The sequence below is a fragment of the Gopherus flavomarginatus genome, chromosome 10, assembly GCF_025201925.1.
Source record: "Gopherus flavomarginatus isolate rGopFla2 chromosome 10, rGopFla2.mat.asm, whole genome shotgun sequence".
Classification (NCBI taxonomy): domain Eukaryota; kingdom Metazoa; phylum Chordata; order Testudines; family Testudinidae; genus Gopherus; species Gopherus flavomarginatus.
Genome location: NC_066626.1, coordinates 40950829 through 40973931, shown reverse-complemented (window position 1 = coordinate 40973931; position 23103 = coordinate 40950829). Strand labels below are relative to the sequence as shown.

Genomic DNA, 23103 nt, shown 5'->3' with positions numbered 1-23103 from the left:
TCCTGAATCAATTCCATAGCCATAAGGGCCTATTCGGTTCCCAGTCACATGTCTACTCCCATCCATCAAATCACTCTTGCTGGTGACACCTCTAACCCTTACAGCATCATACAAAGTTAGGTTCTCTGCCTTGTACTTTTTTTCTTTGTTGTCCCTCTTAGATCAACTTACTTGTTACTTTTATGCTTATGATACCCAGTTGTACATATTTTTTGACAGAATTGACTCTTCCCTCTCCCAGCACCTCCTAATCAGCTGTTTTGTGGGGGGAAGGGGAGGAGCGAGGGCATGGCAGGCTCAGGGAAGGGGGTGAGAAAGGGTGGAGTGGGGTCAGGGCCTGTGGCAGAGCCAGGGGTTGAGCAGTAAACACCCCCTGGCACACTGGAAAGTTGGCCCCTGTAGCTCCAGCCCTGGAGTCGGTGCCTATACAAGGGGCCACATATTAACTTCTGAAGAGCTGCATGTGGCTCTGGAGCTACAGATTGGCCACCCTTGATGTAGAACTATGCTGGCCTCCTATGAGTTATCAGCAAGGTTGGGACTTTAGACCATCAGTACAGACTTCAACCACTGGAGCTAACTGAGGAACTGGTATCAGTAGTAGGCTGTTTTAAATGGTCATGAGTCATTAGAGGAGGAACAGACACATTTTGTCAATAGATATACAGTTATTCACTAGACAGCATATGACTACTGAAACACCAAAATCCTGCGTGTAACTCCAGGCTCTGGAGGAGAGTGTACTTTACTGGTTAGACAGTTCCACCCCAAAAATCAGTTCTCCTCACACCCCTGGTTCCTGTCCCAGTGTCCCTCTTACCTACCATTTCTTTCCCCTTGTCTCAGTCTTCTCCTTTCCCTCCCCCCCAAAACCAGCACCACTGTTTATTCTCACCTCTCCCTGAGTGCCTGTCTCAGACTCTCCCACCTACCACCCTCTAAAGTCCAACCAGACTACTTTTTCCATGTTGACTGGGCACCAGCAGATTGCAGAAGGACACTGAAAGCACAGGAGAGATGGCATTCCTGCTCTGAGTTTTGATGCCTGCTGCCACAGCAACCCACCATTACTGGGAGGAGGATTTGCAGGGAAAGTCCTTTTTAGCCCCTGCAGCATTCAGACGAAGCAAGCTCAGTCACTCTGCGAGGATGGTACATGCAATATCTAGTTGGCATACAGGAGCATGACCGTTGCAGAAGAAATCTTCAGAGAATTTAGCTGCCAGCCTATATCAAACCTTTACTGAGCATGTGCTAATTCTGATTTTCCAGAAGCTTATTTGTCCAAATCTGAGATTTTCACGGGGGGGCGGGGGGACTAAAAAATGCACATCACTGGCAACAAGGCAACCCCCTTGCCGAATTTCAAGTCCCAACTCCAAAGCATGGAGGTGCTAAAGTTTCTCAGTGAAACAGATATAAGTTTAAGGTTGGAAAATCAACATATTGTAATTTAATTAAGTTATCAGAAACTACTGAACCAGTTCTACTGAAACTTTAAAAAAAAAAAAAAAAAGGCAGCCTGCGGCAGACACCAGGGATAGAAAACTTCAGCCCAAATGGTTAGAGTCCAGCAAAGTTATAAGCAACTGAAAATAGAGTTTTATAATACAAAGTGTTGAAGCTACTTTAACTATAAACACTGCTAACAGCTCTGCTCATAATTAAGTTCTACTGTATCATTTTGCCAGGAAATACTTCAGCTGTCTGTTTTAGGTACTTTCCTTGCAAGCACATCAACAAACCAACAGAGAAAATGTGGAAGCAACAGGGGCAGCCAGACTTAGCTAGCCTCTCACAATCCTTAGACAGTAACAGGTTTGTAGAACCGTAGGATGTCAATACGTCCTCAAAACAGAACCAAAAAGTTTATATTTGATTTTAAAATAGACGAGGTGCTCATTTAAAATGGTTACCTACATAAGGTTGCCAAAATGGACATGAAAATTCTAGTACAAAGGCAATTTTCCAATATACAATAGTTTCAAATACAATAATGCTATCCTAGATATTTCCATTTCAGAAAGGCAACAATGTCTTCTCCCTCCCTCCTCCAGTTTCTGACACCCATAACAAAATCCTTTACTGAAAATATGTCAAAACACAATAGGTCTCTAAAGAGTAAAAATGTGACAAAAAGAAAAAAATCCAGGCCGTCTCAGGTTTTTGTACCATTCCCTTCACTATAGGAGACAAAGCCTTTATTTAATCAATCACAAAATACACAAACACAGGACTTAATCAAATCCTTGAAAATTGAGATATGGCAGGAAGCCAATCTGCATATACAGAAAACTCAGACTTTTGTATTATTTAGGGCCTTGTTCTGCCAACCTATACCCATGTTAAATAGTCCCATTCATTTCAGTAGGACAATTCAATAGAGTAAAACTTGACTCACTACAGTGTAGATTCTGACCCTTCCCCATAAAACACAAAACAAGAGCTGGAGATGTTTTACTGCCTGAAGATCTCCAAAAGCTACAGTCAAGAAGTTCATAATTGAGTTTCTTATTTTTTCTCATTATTTGTTTTCCGCATACCAAGTATGATACGGACTCTAATTATTAGCATACCTCCCACCACCTTCTTTACAGTTGGGACAGGTGCAAGCAACTCGTCGCAATCTTTTTCCTTCTTGATGTGTTTGGTCCCCTTCCTCGTCTACCACCTGTACTCTCAAATGTGATAGATCATTGGTATTCAGTGTAGAATCACCACTGAGCTGCCACTCTTCTGGATCAGGCTCCTCTTCTTTAATCCTAATATCTAAGGAAAAGAACAAAATATAGATTCGTAAGTAGCCCATTAAACAGAGAAGATCCGTAAGTAGCCCATTAAACAGAGAAGCAAACCATAACGATGAAATCTCTACTGCAAAGAGCACTACGTGTCATTCTGAAGTCAACAGTTTTTAGTGCATACTGACATTACTGCTGTGCCCTTGTAGCCTTTTCCTTATTTAAAAAGTGTATTTAACTTTAAATTTCAAAAAGGAAGCCAAAACTAAAATATGTCTAAAACTTAAAGTTTGAACTGTTCTTACTAGAGAAGGCCACCAGGACCATTTCTTTTGGTTGGGGCTCAGAGAGTGGAGTCCTTACAGAGGTTTGCACAGCCTTTAACTAAATCAGTTTAAAAAAAGCTTTCCCATGCAGACAAAACCTAAAGTTAAAAAATGTTAATACTATACTTATTCAGAAACTTTGTGAATGGTAAAAGGTAAATTAAAATACTGGAAAAATAAATAGAAAACTACTAAGGATGTTACATTATCTGAGTGCATGTATTTGTAATTTTAAGATGACACATTTTACAGGTAAACTGAAAGATTCAGTGTTTGTTTTATAAACCATGAGACCCAAGTTCAGAGCTTCTACAAGAGAAAACACCACCCTGAACATGTACATCAGAAAATGGAGTTTAAAGTAGTATTAGGACTGTGTTTGTAATTTCAATATGTACAAGAAAGAAACTGCACAAACCTGAACCTGAGTAGCGGCAGGTGAGTGAGGAACAGGGGAAAACTTTTTCAGGGTAACAATTTTCTGCATTTGAAGACCTTTTCAGTTAGGTTTTATTAAAAATAAACCTGTAACACAAAGTTCTAGTTTCTTTAAATTAACAGCTATATTTAAGCACTGTCTTGCAGAACTCCCTCCAAAGGGAATTTCGGAAAGTGCTAAGGACACCAGGGAAAAAACAAAACAGTTCTCATGAACGTGCAATAATTTATTGTATCATCTTGGCATTTAAATTTACAAAAGTAGCTAAAACAAAACAAAACCCCTAGAAACTCAAGTCAAAACAAGTATTTCAGTATTGTTTGCTGCCCCTGCAGCTCGTAGCTCTGGCATGATTTAAAGGCTTTTAAAGCTTGACAGGCCCCGCCTCTTCCGGCTGAGGCCACGCCCCCGCTCAGGACTCTGGCATACCCATAAGTCCTTTTAAGTTATTTTCACCCCTGCAAAAGGGTCAGTCAGACTGGACTAGAATTAAGACAAAAGGCTCTGGCCCTTCTCTCTTGAATTCCCATTTCTGTTCTACCTCAACTGGATTTAAATTAGTATACTCTTGCATTATTTTTTAAAAAATGAGAAATTGAGAGTTTCATTCCACTAATTTTTCGTTTATCTTCCTTTCCTGCCTGCAGGACTGTCAACTGATACTACTGCAAAGATATCTGTGGTTTTCAAAGTCTGTTGAACCTGTCCAGCAGTACAGAAAAAATATAGGAATGAAATTCTGCTCACTTACTAATTTCTTGGTAATTCTGCCTAAAAGTAGCGTGTCTCAGAACCAAGGCTTTTATAAAAGCATGGGTACAAGCTAGCTCCTCAAACCAGCCTCCTCACTGTTAAGATGAGCAAATCAGCAATCTACTTTCCACAATGCAGCTACATTAGACCTTTTAATATAACCATCAAGATCGGGTCTTTTAGCACAGCTGAAAGGTTATCAATGATAATCTGTCTATAAAGGGTTGTTAAACATTTGAATTCTAATCAAACTCTTTATCTTCCAGTCCACTAAGGAGACAGTTGCTGCTTCTGATCCTGCCAATATCTGGGACACCGTGGCAGGGGCGTGCTCCATTCCTGCCTCTTTCCAGACAAACTATGCAGAGACTTTCTTCAGGTAAAGCATCCAGTGATTTATTTTAAAAGTTTGTTCCTACGACTTTTAGAGATTGTGCAGCACCATTAACAGTATCCTGGGGCTCTAAGGCTCCCGAGCCCAGCAAGGGAGAGCCTTCTTGTGGCCTTAGCTCTACTGGCCCACACTTCTTTCACTTTCTCTCTCCTCCCTTTGTTTTCTTCCTATGCCTTTGTACCTTCTGAGTTAATGAAGTGATAGGCTGGAAAGAGTTAAAGGCTATCAAAATTGGCACAGTTCCCTTATGTAAGTGTGCCAGGGGCATTTACCTGAAATTACTGTGATTAGAGTGCTGGATCTGATGCTTTTCCCCAGTACTGTCACAGACACGATCTTAAACCCCACAAAGTACTGAGAGGAAAAACCTGTCTACTTTACGGTTTCAGCTTGAGTACATCTATTTATACAGCATTATTATTAAACTATTTAAGAATTAATCTGGTCACTTCAGTCCTTACTTCAGGTGAGCTCCCCATTACTGTAGGGGAGGGGATACTCCCACACCATTGATACAATCCATCCATCCACAAATGCTTTCAGAAAGCATCACTGGATTTGATGAGCTGTATAATTGCAAATATTAACACAAATGCAGCCTCTTCCCCAGACACCAAATCATCCAGTCTACCTACTCAGTTAAGCTTTACAAGTCTCCCACCAGAGAGGTAGAATTATGGTTCTCAGACACCATATAGATTCTGCAATGGCCCTCTGGTATACCTAAGTCAACTTCCTCATGGATATCACAGTTAAGTCATAGAGAGGTCTTAAGAGTGCAGACATTCAACTTGAATTTCCCATTAACTCATTCTATATAGCTGGGTCCCTCTGAAAGTCTGAGAGCTTCTTAAATAAGCAAGACAACAGGCACCACGTTGTCCTCTTATAGGATGTCAGGCCTCTATGATTCAGTCTCCCTCTCTTTCTGCAATGCAGAAATGTCATCCACATCTGTGTGTGTAATACAGCTCCTCTGAATGTCATAGCTTTCCTTACTTATACTTCTCGATGGGAAGAAACTGCTGAATCATATTAGGCAAGAGTCAGATTTCTTGGGTGAGATTTTTCTTTGTGCTAATCTAAACTAACTTTCTCCTCCAAGTCTCCCAATAGCAGTAGTCTTCTGTGTCTCAGACTAAACTCTTCAGAACAGGAACTCCCTATGCATGTGGCAGTTATGGGGTCAGTGCTTAACAGGGGTCATCTTTCAGGAATCCCTGCTGAAAACTACATCAACTTGCTGATGATCAGGAAAGCCTATAATCAGGTTCAAGCAGAATTTTTGCCTATAATAAGTTAGGCAAAACCCCTTATTTGGTAAACCGATCCTTTTGCTTCAACTCCACCCAGTTTGAGGCTGAAGCACTCAGTGAAATAAAGGCACTCTAAAAGCCCCAAACACAACTGGTGGAAAATTACCCCCCAACTATGGAACCTGGCTGCCTTCTGAAGACCCTGTTGCAAATACCAGCATAGTCAGTCTTAGAGGAGTTGGTGGAACCAGATTCCAGGAACCACTGCTGCCCATTGGCAGCTGATGACATATTGCCATAACTCAAAAGGCCTTTTAGAGCTGCTTAAATTACACCACGGGTTACTCAGGCCTCTGAAGCAGCCCATCATCAGAATGGGGCAAAGGTGGCCTAAAATGATCTTAGCACCCCTCTTCCTGGACTATTAGAGTCACAGCGCAGATTCTTTTAAACAAAGCAGGTTTAAGTCATTTCCACATTGATTTTCCTGCCAAGACCTCTGTTCAAGGTTATGTATTTCTCCTACAACATTAAATTCTAAACCAATGGAAGGAATTTTAGGGTATATCACTCCTGCAATACTTCAGGGCCTGATCCAATGCCCACTGAACTCAATGGAAAGTCTACCATTCTCTTTAGCTGGCTTTAAATCAGGCCTTAATTTATTAACATCAGTCGCTGCGTGGAGAATAGAAACCCAAAACGCTAAACTCAGATCTTGGTAGGCAGTCTTTCATTTCACAATTAAAGTAATGAGTATTAAAGTACTATATCAATCATCAAGATCAGCAAAAATGCAGTTAAAACCATTCTTGCAAAGCGTGCCACACAATACCTGTTTTAAAGGATCACATGTATTGCTTCATCAGTCAGTCATTTAAAAATAGTCTTAATAAAGCTTAAGTCAATATCACAATACATATCATGTGGCAAAGAATACTTACCATATAGTAATTATGGTTCTTCGAGATCAGTTATCAATGCAGATTCCACTCTTGGTGCGCAGGCGAGATCAGATTTTTTTGAATAGCGGTGTCCACTGAGCCCTACCTATGCCATGTACGCACACTCTGCCCCAAAACTGAAGGCAAAAAAAGTGGGATGGCCACAACTCACACTCAGTTTGTTCCCCTTAAAAATTCCATAGGGGAAGGGCTCTGATCAGCAGGGATGGAGGACAGGTCATAGAATCTATATGGAAAACACACCTCAAAGAACCAGTTACTGTAAGGTACATAGCCACTCTCTCATCCTCAAGTGATTGTCTTGATGACCATCAAACAGTCCTACTGGTGCTGGGATGTGAGTGAATGGAGGCCTGCTTAAAAAGTATTATACAACTGCCCTAAAAAAACGAACACCCAACCTGGAGGCTTGCACCAAGGAATAAGTGAGTGGTAAAGGTGAGGATCAAGCTCCACATCACTGTTCTAAGTATTACTGATGTGGGGAACTAACCCAAGAAAACCAGAGGCCCCTGGAACAAGCTCTAACTTGCCAAGGTGGCTCTTAGTAATAGCAGCAGCAAAGCTGAAAGTAAAACTTAATAGGCAGCAAGCAGGAGCATAAACAGAAAGGCCTAAGCATGTTTGGCATTGCTGATTTAAGGCCCATACACAAAACTGCTGTGAAATTAGTCAAGTTCAAAAATTCATACTGACAGTTCCTTTATAAACAATGGTTCACGGTATTTCACCAGAATTACTAAAGTTTTCTGAGAACTAACTTGAGGGCTACAAATGTGTGTATTCTGTTCTTTAGTCATTACCAAGATGTTAAAATTTTTGGTTTTTTGAAAACCACATTTCATATGTTAGCCCTCAACCTTTTATTTGTTTCAGCCAGTGTATGCAAGAAAGATGCCAGAAAAGTTTTATATTAATACTGTGGTGTAGTTATTTTGGAGGTGAAAGATACCTAGCAAGATATTGAAGTTTGTCACTTGGGCAAGTATTTATCCAGAAAACTATTTGGCCCTTTTAAGGCCAAATTTAAAATTACTAGATTTGGCTACATTTATGTCAGTGTGATAAGGACCTAAGGCTCTGTCCTGGATAGGATTAAATCTCCTTCATGAACATACCACCTCTCCTGCTCTCTAATAACCAGCATGAGTTGATTATCAGGTATGAATGATAATGAGCTTCACTGGCAGCAGGTACTTAATTCCCTGAGCAGCTGTGTTAACAGATCTACAGGAAGACACTGTTGGGAGAAAAAGGACTGGGACTGAGAGGAGAACTCCTTCCTCAACAGATCTTAAATTAAACAAGCTTTACATTATATAATTTACTTTGGAATTATAGCTGGAATTATATTTGGAGAGAGTCAGCAAAATGTTTATAGACCTTCACTTCTGGTTGTGTTTTTTTTTTTTAAATATAAGCTGAACCTGACAGATGTGCAATATCAACCCAAATGTGCACATTCCCTTGGCTAGAGCCACTACTATTCCAACTGCTTTATCAGTTTTCTCCACATTACTTTTGGGAACCAAAAGTACCATCATAAAACTAAATTCAGCTTCTAATGAAGAAACCCTGATCAGAACTGATCAAGTTATATTTGCTATGGGGAGTAACCCACCCTTAAGTAGGATTCAATAGTTTACAATAAACTAATTTGAGAAGCCTTTAAAATTAGATTCTATGCAACTCATCAATTATCTAAAGAACTGTCTTCAGAGGAGCTAACATACATTGTCCTTTTTTATTTTTTTTTTAGTTTAAGTGTCTCCAAAAGCAATGTAACAACTTAAAGTCTACATTTGGATAAGGAGAAATTATATTATGTGACTGCAACTGAATATTTTGGGGGGACAGCTAAGCAGTAATGTAGTCTTCAAATACGAGTCATGTGCACCTAGCCTCTTGTTTTTACAGCAGGTATGCAATACGTCACTGATAAGTGCAGGTAAAAGGAGAAAGCTGCTAGAGATCTTTCCTTATGGTTAATTTCTAGTGAGAGCATCAGGAACTGAACCCAGAACCTAGGTTAGCAAAATACTTATTTGACATATTGAAAATTTGCTGTACTTTGTTCTGCACTCCTCAGATCTAGATAGCTTCAGATGTGACTGTCTACTAATCGCTTTTCCCCACTCCTGACAACAACAAGCATAACAGGAGGTAACATGAGCTCTTGTAAACATCCCAAAAGTGAATGTTAACTAATTTAAGATGAACACTTTCCTTCAGAATTGATTCGGTATAATGGAAGGTTCTGCATATATGTAAGGTATTGTACACACTGTTAAAACTAAAAGCAGTAACAACCTATTTTTCAAATAAAGTGACAAATGGTCCCTTACTCACTAGACTTATTTTGCAGTCCCTGACTGTTTTTCCTTTTGATTCTCTGCTTTGTTTACTCATGAGGCATTTTTGTATGATGCGGACTAAATCTCTCAGCAGTAAAGATGTCCTCTTCAGATTACTTTGAAACCAAGGTAAAGAAGAGCACCTCTTAACGGTAAGATCAAGGTTAAAGGTACCAAATTCTAACTGACCTACATACTTCCAGACTGAGACAAAGCATAAGCAGTTTTTATTTTTCCTGGGGCTATCAAGCCCAAAGGGAAAACTTTAAAGAGTATAAGCGGAATACAACCTAATTATGCCTTCTGTGAAAGGAGGAGCTTTAGTTCTTCAGTAGGTCTAGTAAAATAAAGAAATGCAAAGAAAACCTTTCCCCTCACCTCACCTTAAAATTTTGCAATCCTCCTCATATGTGGTAGAGGGATCCTTCCAACAGCCCAAAATAAAATAACCTGTCACATGTATCTTACTGATTTACCTTCTCTTGTTCTATTATTCTCTCATCTCTTCTTTCATTTAAAAAAAACAAAAAACCAAGAAGCTTTTTTTCCTCCTTTTTTCAGGCCTGAAAAGCATAATTTCTTCTCCAATCCTAGTGATTATTCCCCATACTTATTTTATATGCATATCCTCTAAAATAGAGGAAATCAAGGATATTGCAAAAGCTACAGAGAGTTATAAATAAAAAGGGAGAAATGGAACACTATACTACAGCAGTAGAAGGCTGTGGTGAATGGAGACAGGGTTTAGCCATTTTAATACAGAATATCAGATCTGTGCAGTAAATCTGAAACATTGGAGGTGAATATTCAATCTGATTCTACTGGTTTGAAGAAACTATGGTAGAAGTTTCTGTGGAGATATACACCAAATAACATGGATTTAAATTTTTGTATTTGTGATTTTGGGGGAAAGGAGTGGTGTGATATGTGCAGGAGGGATAGATTAAGTTCCCAAAAAGTTTAGGGAAGGGACTTGGGAAAAAAAACAACAAAAAAAGTACTAACCCATTTACCATTATCAGAAAGACAGCAAAATCCTCAACTATAATCTTCACTCATTCTCATTTATAATCAAATTTTGCTGATCCACTGGTTTACATACAATTTCCTTCTCCCATAATCCACTATTTCTGCGAACTTTGTCCACATTGCCCCTTTTACTACCTCCCTTACCTGGCCATAGCAGAAATACTCCGTCAGGGAAGGCTTGATGGGTTGTCCCTGCAGCCATTCAGAAGGCATTCAAACTTTGTGATGCAAGCCATTCCCCTCCAGAAATGGCCCAGAAAGCAAGGGGCCAAACTAACTGACACTATACGATGACAGTCTTCATTTTTCACTCCTTATGTACATACTTTTCTCTTTTGGTTTCTGTATGCTTTCCCTTCTCATCTCTTCTCTCTCACCCAGGATCATGTTTCTAGTACTATTCCAGAAGCATCAGCAAAGTCTACATGATTCTGTACCAAATTTAAAACTTTACAGAAATAAAGCAGTTCTGATCCCTGATATAAATTTATATTTCTGTGTAATATAAGATCATGGATGGAGGCTATATTTTACTTGGCTATTGTTGGTCTACACAATTTTCCTTATTAACTTAATGGTGCAACAGCACATGAATCTGAGGCCATCTTCACAAGGAAAAGAATTAGAAGAAAGCATGATGGTTTATTATCTTAGAATGAAATTTTGGATTCTGAATGGAAAGCAAAATTGCTGGATACACAATAGTAATAACCATTCAAGCCCAAAGCTACCAGGTCTTTGACACTTGGGCCCTGATTCAGCATAGAACTTAAGCATACATTTACCTTTAAGCCCATGAGAAGTCCAATTGATTTAATTGGACCTCTTCATGCTCTTAAAAGTTAACATGTGTGCTTAAGAACCATGCTGAATCACAGCCTTAATTAACATGATTATCTTAAATCACATAGGCTAAGAGTAAATGGTCTTCAAGTTTGGATTTTTAATTCATTGTTGGAAAGACATTTTTCTGAAATAATTACAATTCTTATCTTACCTATGGAGATAAATGTCAAACATGCTTTGAGCACGGGGTTGGACTAGATGACCTCCTGAGGTCCCTTCCAACCCTGATACTCTATGATTCTAACTTTTGATATCTACAAGCATTATCTTACAAGCAGTTAGCAGTTTATAACTTACAAGGGGTAAGTTATAATAAACTTATAAGTGGTATGTATAATAAACATTGTACAAACAAGTTGTACTAGAAAGTAAAGTCACTCATTCTTAAACTTAGCTACCATGTAGATGTTTGTGCATTTGTTTCACTTCTACTTGTACAAGTTCTGTGACCATAGTTTTGTTCAAATTAAATTGTTAGGAAACAAGATCAACAAAATGGTAGATCAATAATGGCAGAGGTTCTCAATCTCTGATACATGACACCTTGGGGTCCATGAACATTTCCAGAGAAGTAGGGGTGGTATCCTCAGAAGCATTTGGACTTTTCTTATAAAACTTGACAGACTATATGATGAGGGTCTCTGCTAAGAGGGAGATAAGGTAATGGCACTGCTGCCCTGGGAATCTGATAATCAGATATACCGCAATTTAGAAGAGAGGTCCTCTGCTTCAGAAAACTTAGAAGCATAGAGACACCATTTTAGAAGGTGCTAATGTTGACTACTTTAATTTGAATAGTTGAAAAATCACAGTAATTTACATTTTAGAGAGTATATTTGACTACTTTCTTCAACAATAGTATCTTGTGAATCAGCTGTTCAAAGTATTAGTATAGCTTGATCAGCTAACTGTATTTTGTATGCATCCTCAGCAAAACAATGTAGTTATGATTATCACTGTTCAACAAACTACATACAGTTAAAAAGAAAAAAAGCCATTTTTCACAAAAAGAGTAAGATAAATACCTGCAGGACTGTCAGCATTTTCTCCTGGATGCAGCTGAATACCAGCAGAATCTATAGAGTTTACTGTAACTGTTTGCAGATTTGGCAATTGAGCAGTACTCAGACTAACTGGAGTTGAAGTCAAGGCCCCACCTGCTGCAACTTGACCAAGAGTAAGAGTCTGCACAGGTGTTAGAGTTATTTGTTGACCAGGTGCATTCTGAATCTGCAAGTTTTGCAAGTTTTGGACACCTTGCACTTGAAATGTCTGCCAAGTGATCTGCCCAGAAGGAGTCACTGTTTGTGCCTGAATTAAAAAAGTTCCAGGATTGAGCTGCAGCTGAAGATTTTGTAGAGCCTGTTGCGATATACCTTGACTTGCTTGCACACCATGGATTGTCTGCTGCGCAATACCTTGTACAATTTGGGCTTGACTGGTTGGTTGCTGAGACTCCTGAAGTTGTATGTGTTGTACAATAGGCTGTGCTGTGGAGACCTGAATATTCTGAGCCTGTGTCTCATCAGAGACTGATGTCTGGATGTAATTTCCCTGAAGGTCAGAACTGTGTACTTGCCCACTATTTGTGGTCAAGCTGTTTGCATTTTGTTCCAATATACTTGTACTGTCTATGGTAACAGGCAGTTGTGATGACGATGATGTTGGCACAAATAAGTCATTATCAGTGGTAGTTTCTGTAATTTCAGGAGAAACTTGTTCACCAGTCCTTTCAGAAGTGTCTGAACTATCCATGGCCTGTCCAGTATTTATCAAATGTCCATCTGCATTAATGCCTGCAGTCATGGTTTGAGAACCACTGTTGAGTCCCAGAGAATCTAGATCAACACTATTGATGGGTACAAAAGTAATATTTCCTGGAAGTCCAAGAGGGACATTAGCAACTACTTGTGCTTGGCCAGGAAAGGAAGAACCACCAATTGCAACTCCCTGCACCTGAACTTGACCAGTCTGTGATAAGAGATTCTGAATATTAGCTGAAGGTGTTCCAGAGGCAATTATGGTTTGATTAGAACCAGGAATGATCTGAATTTGACCAGTTTCTTGATTTATACCACCATTATCAGAAGAGGTTGCAAAGCCAAGCTGAACCTGCTGACCATCAGCCGTCTGGATCTGGGGTATTACTTGATATTGTACATTAGACACTGTACCATTTGATGAATCTGATCCTGGTGCAACAGAAAATATTTGTTGATTTTGCAAACTCTGAATGGGAAGGACATACTGTCCACTTGAAGTTACTGTGGCAGCACCTGGAATCTGTACTATATTACCAGCTTCATCCTTTATAGTGGTAGGAGCTGCAGACAAAACCTCCCATCTATTTGGAGTTCCTGCTAATTGTACAGAAGACAAATCCCCTGTCTGAGCAAAAACAAAAAAAGGAAAAAACATTTGAAATATGATATACAGATCATATATGCTAAAACAAGCATGCATTACATTCAATACTATATTGTACCAGAGGCTGGTATGCTACTGACATACATGCAATGTAACCCACATGAACAGAAGTAGCTGATTCAGAACTTCAAAATATACACCTTTGTAAGTCAGCAAGTGCCTAAATATACCAAGTCCTACCAAAATCAAGTCCTACAAATGAAAAGACTACATAAATTACTCTATCATTAGAAACAAAATAATAGAGCTTTTTCAAAATGCAATATTAAGAATTCAAGTTAACATTCATAAAGCTTACATGTGTGTGTATTCATTTGAATCCCTATAGTTAAAACATATCTTATTAGTTTAAAAATCATATACTCAAATTCCTCCTTACCTGTGCTATTACCAGTACGGTAGATTAATGTAATTACTTAAATGCTAGTTTACTTTTCATTATTTATGCTGTTGATGTTTTTCAGCTTGCTCATCTTGAATAATGAAACTATTCTGATCTCTTTTGGTCAGTTTCACTTTCTGATTCCCATACCAGCAGCAACAGACTGTTTAGATGCAAGCACTGCAGGGCAATGCTTATCTTTTCACTTAATTTTTTCTTTAATAGAAAACAGGGCTGTCAAATGATTAAAAAAATTAATTGCACTGTTAAACAACAATAGAACACCACTTATTTAAATATTTGATGATTTCTACATTTTCAAATACATTGTATTTTGTGTTGCAATTGAAATCAAAGTATACAGTGCTCACCTTATATTTATTACAAATATTTGCACTTTAAAATATAAACAAAGGAAATAGTATTTTTCAATTCACCTCATACAAGTACTATAATGCAATCTCTATCATAAAAGTGCAAGTTACAAATGTAGAAATTTTTTTTTAAACTTAACTGCACTGAAAAATAAAACAATGTAAAACTTCAGAGCCTACTTCTTGTTCAGCCAATCGCCAAGACAAATAAATTTGTTTAAATTTACCAGCAATAATGCTGCCTACTTCTTATTTATGAAAAGAACAAATCGTGTCAAACTAATCTGATAGCGTTCTTTGATAGGATAACGAGCCTTGTGGATAAGGGAGCAGCAGTGGATATGATATACCTAGACTTTAGTAAGGCATTTGATACAGTCTTGCATGATATTCTTATAGATAAGCTAGGAAAGTACAATTTAGATGGGGCTACTATAAGGTGGGTGCATAACTGGCTGGATAACCGTACTCAGAGAGTAGTTGTTAATGGCTCCCAATCCTGCTGGAAAGGTATAACAAGTGGGGTTCCGCAGGGTTCTGTTTTGGGACCGGTTCTGTTCAATATCTTCATCAACGATTTAGATGTTGGCATAGAAAGTACGCTTATTAAGTTTGCGGACGATCCAAACTGGGAGGGATTGCAACTGCTTTGGAGGACAGGGTCAAAATTCAAAATGATCTGGACAAGTTGGAGAAATGGTCTGAGGTAAACAGGATGAAGTTCAATAAAGATAAATGCAAAGTGCTCCACTTAGGAAGGAACAATCAGTTTCACACATACAGAATGGGAGGAGACTGTCTAGGAAGGAGTATGGCAGAAAGAGATCTAGGGGTCATAGTGGACCACAAGCTTAATATGAGTCAACAGTGTGATACTGTTGCAAAAAAAGCAAACGTGATTCTGGGATGCATTAACAGGTGTGTTGTAAACAAGACACGAGAAGTCATTCTTCCGCTTTACTCTGCGCTGGTTAGGCCTCAACTGGAGTATTGTGTCCAGTTCTGGGCACCGCATTTCAAGAAAGATGTGGAGAAATTGGAGAGGGTCCAGAGAAGAGCAACGAGAATGATTAAAGGTCTTGAGAACATGACCTATGAAGGAAGGCTGAAGGAATTGGGTTTGTTTAGTTTGGAAAAGAGAAGACTGAGAGGGGACATGATAGCAGTTTTCAGGTATCTAAAAGGGTGTCATCAGGAGGAGGGAGAAAACTTGTTCACCTTAGCCTCCAATGATAGAACAAGAAGCAATGGGCTTAAACTGCAGCAAGGGAGATTTAGGTTGGACATTAGGAAAAAGTTCCTAACTGTCAGGGTAGTTAAACACTGGAATAGATTGCCTAGGGAAGTTGTGGAATCTCCATCTCTGGAGATATTTAAGAGTAGGTTAGATAAATGTCTATCAGGGTTGGTCTAGACAGTATTTGGTCCTGCCATGAGGGCAGGGGACTGGACTCGATGACCTCTCGAGGTCCCTTCCAGTCCTAGAGTCTATAAGTCACCTGAAAGTGAGAATAGGTGATTGCATGGCACTGTTATAGCCAGCATGGCAAGGTATTTACGTGCAAGATATGCCAAACATTTGTATGCCACTTCATGTTTCGAACACCTTTCCAGAGGACATGCATCCATGCTGATGATGGATTCCGCTCAATAACATCCAAAGCAGTGTAGACTGACACGTGTTCATTTTCATCCTCTAAGTCAGATGCCACCAACAGAAGGTTGATTTTCTTTTTTGGTGGTTCAAGTTCTGTAGTTTCTGAATTGGTGTGTTGCTCTTTTAAAACTTCTGAGAGGGACGAAATGTAGAACATGCTGTCAGATTTTGGACAGCACTTCTGATTCTTAAACCTTGGGCTGAGTGCTATAGCTATTTTTAGACATCTCATATGGTACCTTCTTTGGGTTTTGTCAAATCTGCAATGAAAGTGTTCTTAAATCGACCACCACATGCTGGGTCATCACCCAAGACTGCCATAATATGAAATACACCTCTACCCCGATATAATGCGACCCGATATAACACGAATTCGGATATAACGCAGTAAAGCAGCGCTCCGGGGGGAGGGTGTGCACACTCTGGCTGGACAAAGCAAGTTCAATATAATGCGGTTTCACCTATAACGTGGTAAGATTTTTTGGCTCCCGAGGACAGTGTTATATCGGGGTAGAGGTGTATATGGTAGAATGAAGGTAAAACCATGGAGCAGGAGACATACAATTCTCCCCAAGGAGTTCAGTCACAAATTTAATTAACATATTTTTTTTTTAAATGAGTATCATTAGCATGGAAGCATTTCCTCTGGAACGGTGGCTGAAGCATGAAGGGGCGTATGACTGTTTAGCATATCTGGCACGTAAATATCTTGCAACGCCGGCTACAAAAGTGCCATGTAAACACCTGTTCTCACTTTCAGGTGACATTGTTAATAAGAAGCAGGCAGCATTATCTCCTGTAAATATCAATAAAACTTGTTTGTCTTAGCAATTGGCTGAACAAGAATTAGTACTGAGTGGACTTGTAGGCGCTGAAGTTTTACATTGTTTTATTTTTTAGTGCAGTTATGTAACAAAAAAATTTCTACATTTGTAAGTTGCACTTTCACAATAAAGAGACTGCACTACAGTACTTGTATGAAGTGAATTGAAAAATGCTATTTCTTTTATTTTTTACAGTGCAAATATTTGTAATAAAAATAATATAAAGTGAGCACTGCACATTTTGTATTGTGTTGTAATGGCGATCAACATATTTAAAAATGTAAAAAACATCCAAAATATTTATAATAAATTTAATTTGGTATCCTATTAACAGTGCGATTAAAACTACGATTAACAGAGATTTTTCAATCAAGTTAATTTGTTTTGAGTCAATCGCTATTAATTGACAGCCCTAGTAGAAATAGTTTTATTTGATTTTGTAAGCCTCCTACCCAATAATGAAACCTACATTTTTTACCTAAACTGCCTTGCAATGTCAATTTTAGAGAATAACTTTTTACATAAAAATCAAACTTGTATTTTTGTCCTTAGTAGAAACACTAGGAACTACTTGGAAGTTTCCACGAAAAAGCATATCTACTATTCCCAGAAGCAAACCCTCTCTATGATTTTAAGGCTTTAGGGAGCAGGGAGGAAAAAAAGGAAGATCCAATATTCAGACTTCCCTACCCACCTTTAACCTTTTACAGTTTTTTCTGCATTAGATACAATCCTTTCTGCCAAATGGACAAGATTTAACCTCCTCCTGTCTTTCAACATCACTACTTAAGAGACTAGAAGAATTTCTGCCAAGCAATGCAATGCACCACCCTCCCCTAACAGTCATATCACGTGAACACAGCTCTCCTCCACTATCTAGTTAGCCCCATAAATTTCTATTATCATTTTAAGAGAATCCCTGGTTGCTGAAATGCTGTGAAAAATATACAGATGATTATTCTAAAAACAGACGACTATCAAGATGTAGAGACAGTATCTATTCCAGCCAAAGGTGCAGTAAACAATATAGGAAGAACTGAAAAAAAATTGTGGGCAAATCTCTGTGGCAAGAGAAGCATTAATAATAATGTTCTTTATTAATTAAAAAATAATCACTCTATTATTCACTTTTATTATCTGTTGGAAATGCAAGGCAAAGAACAAACAACAAAAACAACAGCAAACCCTAATTTAGCGGTCTAAATAAGTCAACGAGAAAGTTGCATATGGAACAGCACCTCAGAATTTCAAACAGCTCGGGAATGGAGGATGTTCATGACTTCTAACTCTGAACAAAACAATAAGTTGTTCTTTCAAAAGCTTACAACTGAACGCTCACTTAATACAGCTTTGAACCCTTACTATGCTGAAGAAAAATGCTACTTTTAACCATCTTAATTTAAGTGAAACAAATAGTTTCTTTACCCTGTCAAATCTTTTTATAAAAACTTCCCTTTATTTTAGCAGTTTATGTTTAACATAGTATTGTACTGTATTTGCTTTTGTTGTTGTTGTCTCTGCTACTGCCTGACTGCATACTTCCAGTTCCAAATGAGGTATGTTGATCAGTCAGATCATAATTCTGGTGTTCATAACTCTGAGGTTCTACCATACTTGCCAAGGCTACAAAGAGGGATTAGTTTAGTAAGCGGTAGTGTACCTATACATGAAAATCTCTCCTCCAGCACTAATTCAAACCAGACCCACCTCCTATGCAATATAGAAGTGTCATGCCCCAAACACCTATCTTTTCCCCTTACCATGTCCAGTGGCTTTTGTCCTTCTCCTTATGCTGGGAGCACACACCTGCCTTGTACAAGAAGCTCCCCAAATTTCTGAAGTCCCCTGGAATCCTTTCCCTCTCTTCAAGTGTTTTGGCTTTCAACACCCCCCTCCCCTCTACACACACACTAACAAGGTCTACTGTTGACACTCTAGAGCAAATGAGGATCCCCAGGAAGGGGGCTTTGAAGCAACCCTGCCATATATCGTGTGTGGTTGGCTAGCAGATGCTTCCTTGAAACATCTGCTAGCCAAGTGTGTTGCTCCTGCAGCTGGCTCTATCACCAACTACAATGTGAACTATGAGTAGAGGGGGCAGAAAAAGGAGCTTCTGGCTACTATCCCAATTTGCTAATATCAGAACAGCAGATTGAGCTTCCATGGTGGAGCTGGATGTTTGAAAGTTTTCCCCAGCCTTGACTGGCCCTCTGCTATTCCTATCACAATAAACTTTACTGTTCTGCCCTTTTCTTACAAACCAAAGAGTTGGTACAGCAGTTCTTGGAACTGTACCTTGTCATCTCTTCTAGAGGTAACAGCTCCTATTGTGTTCCCACGCTGGGCAGGGACTAAGCTATATTAATAATTACAAATCCTACCACTGACCTAAAAGAAGCAATGTCTAATTTAGACTAAGACTACTATTGAGCTCAAAGGTTCAAACCTAAATAACGCACTGTTTGCCTTCAAGCTCTTAACAATATCTGAGCTATATTGAACAGAGTTCAGGCAACGGTGGTCCTCTCTATCAACGGCTACGCAGCAAGCAGAATACTTTGGGGGTTGCCCTTTCAGAAGGGAAGGTGCAGAATGTCGGCACCCAAAGATTCCATGTCAGTTGAGAGAGAGGGAGGGACAAGGGTCTGCGGAAAGTGCAGTGTCTGCAGCAGAACCCACTTCACCCAAGAAGGGAACAGGACATAAGGGAAGTTAAGAGGAAGCTGGCAAGTCTTTAAGTTGAGCACCAGGAAGTGAAATGAAGAACAGAAATGAGAGGGAGCAAAAGCCGCAGCCAGGGAGAAAGTGACAGAGGAGGAAGAACCAAATGGTAAACCCACCCGAAAAGGTCAGTGTCCTTTGGGTGTTATCAATGTTTCACGTGCTGCAGGAGGGAGACGTGTTATGTCTGCTGCCTGCTCGGTCTTTTGATTATTTATTTTATCTACTTGTTACAGAAAGGTGCTCTCCACCAAGATGAGGCTCTCATTACTGAAGTCCCTTCTTATAAGAATCATGGTCAGGATGACTAATTTTTTTTTTTTTTTTTTGAAAAAGAGAGGCTGCAGCAACCCTAAGTCAAATGGCGGGTGGTGGTGCACAAGTTTAGAGGAGGACCCTCTATCCCCAAGAGCTAACCTAGCACAATTGTGGGAGAAGGGCTGATGGAATAACACCCTCCCTCCCATATGAAAGCTACAACAACAGGGGCGCACACATGCATGAACTTCAGCAAACGTAGTGGGGCTAGACAGCAAGCATGGCTCTGAGCACTTGCTGGTAGCTCTGTCCAGAAGCCATCCCACTACACCAAGGGTTCTCAAACTGTGGTTTGGGACCCCAAAGTGGATCACAACCCCATTTTAATGGTGTCACCAAGGCTGGTGTTGGTCCTGGGCCCCAGCAAGTCTGAAGCCCAAGCCCCACCGCCCAGTGCTGAAGCTCAAACCCAAATCCCACCACCCAGGGCTAAGGTTACATGTCTCCTGCCCAGGGCAGAGGCCCCTGGGCTTCAGCTTTGCCCTCCCCACTCATCTGGGGTGATAGGGCTCCGCCTTCGTTCCCCCCTCCTGGGGTCACGTAGTAATTTTTGTTGTCAGAAGGTAGTCACAATTCAATGAAGTTTGAGAACCACTGCACTACACTATCAGTGGCCCTTTGACAGGGTGCGAGGTGTAGCACAGTGGGGCCACTAGCAGATCTCAGCAAAGCGATGGCAGCAGAAGCAGAACACTTAGGGCCAGTAACCAACACTGTTTTCCCTCCTAATTCCAAGGTTGCTCCAGCTTCCAGTGGAGGAGGGTAAACAAGCATCATATGCTGATTCTAGACTCTCCCAACTGTCTTGGGCAGTTCTGTGTGGTGGAGAGGTTGACGTGTTTCACCCTTATCCCCTTAACTGCTCTGAGATCCTTGGTGGTAATCTCCTCTCCCTACCTATACATCTCCACTTATGTGGGCTGCCCAGAGAAGCATTCCTCATTAAAGCTATGGAGTCTCTCCTTGGATGGGAGATCCTTTCTCTGCTGCAGCCCCCACTCCAGCCAGGCCAGTCTTCTGCTGCAGCTACTTTTGCCCCCACTGGCCCTGCTCCCTGCAGTGTTGTAAGTGCTGGGCAGGAAAATGAGGATGAGAAAAATCAATCAAGATAATACCCTAAATGTTTAAAATCATATATAAATGACCAAGAAGGGTCACTTAACTCATCCTAATGCTCATTTTTCCCCATAAAATGCACTGAAACAAGTGAGCGGTGTATCCAGTTTAAGATTTTAAAAGGACAAATTCCATCTTGAATTGTTTGAAATTTATAAAAGCAGCAAAGAATCCTGTGGCACCTTATAGACTAACAGACGTTTTGAAGCATGAGCTTTCGTGGATAAATACCCACTTCGTCGGATGCATGCAGATCCAAAATAACACGGTTACCCCTCTGATGTTTGAAATTTATTTATTTTTAAGAAGGAAATTCCAATTTTATACACTATGTTTAAGAAGACTTAATTCTAGTGGACAATCTCCTTTAAAGGTCATCTGTAGAGATAAAAAAAGGCAGAGTTGTTTGTTTCTTTGAGATATAGGGCAGGCTAGGAGGCTTATTAATGTTTATTTATTTATTCAAACACTAGACACTGAAGTCCATTTAAGCTAAGGCCTGGTCTCCACTTAAAACTTACCTAGCTATGTTAACTCAGGGCTGTGAAAAATTTCACCTCTAGTGTGACATAGTTACGTCAACCTAACCCCTACAATAGACGGTGTAAGGTTGACAGCAGAATCCTTTTGAATTCTTTTGTTAAAAAGATTCAAAAGCATTAACTCTTCATTTCAGGTATGAAGAACTCACATACACATCTCGTACCTCCCCACTAGTGCTTCAATACTGCAAGAGAAGACCTGTCTTAATGCTCTTGATGTTTATATATTTAATAAAAAACAGAAAATCTTTCAAACCTTCTGTAAACATCTTAAAAATCAAAAGAAGCAACAAGACTTACTCTTTGGCAGGTCACCTTTAAAAGAAAGGGAATTAAAGTTACACTAGCTGAAGCTCCAGGACTGCTACACTTAGTTCTGAGCAAGTACCAAGAAAACACTACCAGAACAAGGAACCAATGAGCATTTTAATATATGATTTCTCGCACACCATCTGGGAGAGAAGTGAATTATTTATAGAATTGTAAAAGAGCAACTTTCACCTTTCCAATGGTATAAAGCACACATTTCTTGTTAGGTTGCAAAATATAGAACCTTAAAATCCTCTCATTTCAATCACTATTTTGATTTTCTCTCCCAGTCCTCCTTCCTGAATTCATTCTAACATGATTTTAAACATGTCATTTCAGTTAGAATTTAATGCATCTAGGTTTTCAGATGGCATAAAGCATTGATGGCTAGTTCTATGGATCAGCCTATGCCATAGTAACCTTAACCTAGTCAGTCTACTGTTTTTCAGGAAGACACTGTCACCCTACTTTGTCAAAGGAATGTAAAACAGAGGCCTTGTCTACATCACAGAAGTTATACCAACTTTTTACCCTTTAACACATGGAAAAGCATTGCTGGGAAGCATCAGGGTAACCTACCTCGAAAGTTTGTAGAAGGAAGAACTAGTATCACTTGAATCAGTGCAGCAAATGCAGTTCACAACCACAAATGGGGCAGTCAACTCTCAGAGCTCCCACCATTTGACCATTGTCAGAACTGACAAATCTCTCAGCCAGCCAGCATTTTATTTCCCCCAGCTGAGTACCCACTCTGCCTCCTAGCATATTTCCTTAATTCCCATATTACCCACGCCGTTCTAAAAATCCTCCTCCAGACATGCCCAGGAGGCATTTGTTGGGCAGGAGGCCAACTGCACATTTTACAGGAGGTAGCAGCTGGGAGGATGGGGTATGGCAAGGAGGCATAGGGGGATTTTAAGTTGGCAAACCTGTTCGTCATTTGAGGTGCACAAAAATGACAGCCTCCTCACTGGAAATTAGTGTAAGGCAGCTCTAATGCAGACACAGGGACAAACCTTATGACAATTATAGTGGGTAGCGCAGACACACTCATTTCATGGGGGAAAGCATATCACTAATTGATTTTCCTAGTGTAGACAAGGCCAAAGAGAGAAAATCTCTATGCCTCAGATTCCCCATCTGTAAAATGGGAATGTTAATGCTCTTCTATCTCACTGGCGCAAGAAGAGTTAATTTAAGATGCACTTAAATGATGATTAACAGAAATGCCTAAAAATAACCAGGAATTGAAAAGTTTACCCAACAGCAACCAGCTCAAGAACTCAGCATACTAGCCCATGCCGCTAGACCCCACTAAAAGGTATGTTTC

General features: G+C 39.7%; 2 protein-coding genes across 3 annotated transcripts in view; one reads left to right on the top strand and one right to left on the bottom strand.

Moving 5' to 3' along the window:
- The window catches only part of MAP3K20 (mitogen-activated protein kinase kinase kinase 20), a 564831-nt gene that overhangs the window by 478512 nt on the left and 63216 nt on the right, over positions 1–23103 (top strand). The gene's annotated exons all lie outside the window — the stretch shown is intronic.
- The window catches only part of SP3 (Sp3 transcription factor), a 32018-nt gene that overhangs the window by 3894 nt on the left and 5021 nt on the right, over positions 1–23103 (bottom strand). For both annotated transcript variants that reach the window (XM_050969010.1, XM_050969011.1), the window contains 2 exons: positions 12129–13491; positions 2577–2769 (listed from right to left, as the gene is read on the bottom strand). In XM_050969010.1, coding sequence (XP_050824967.1) covers positions 2577–2769; positions 12129–13491 — 1556 coding nt within the window. The remainder of the gene's footprint in view (positions 1–2576; positions 2770–12128; positions 13492–23103) is intronic.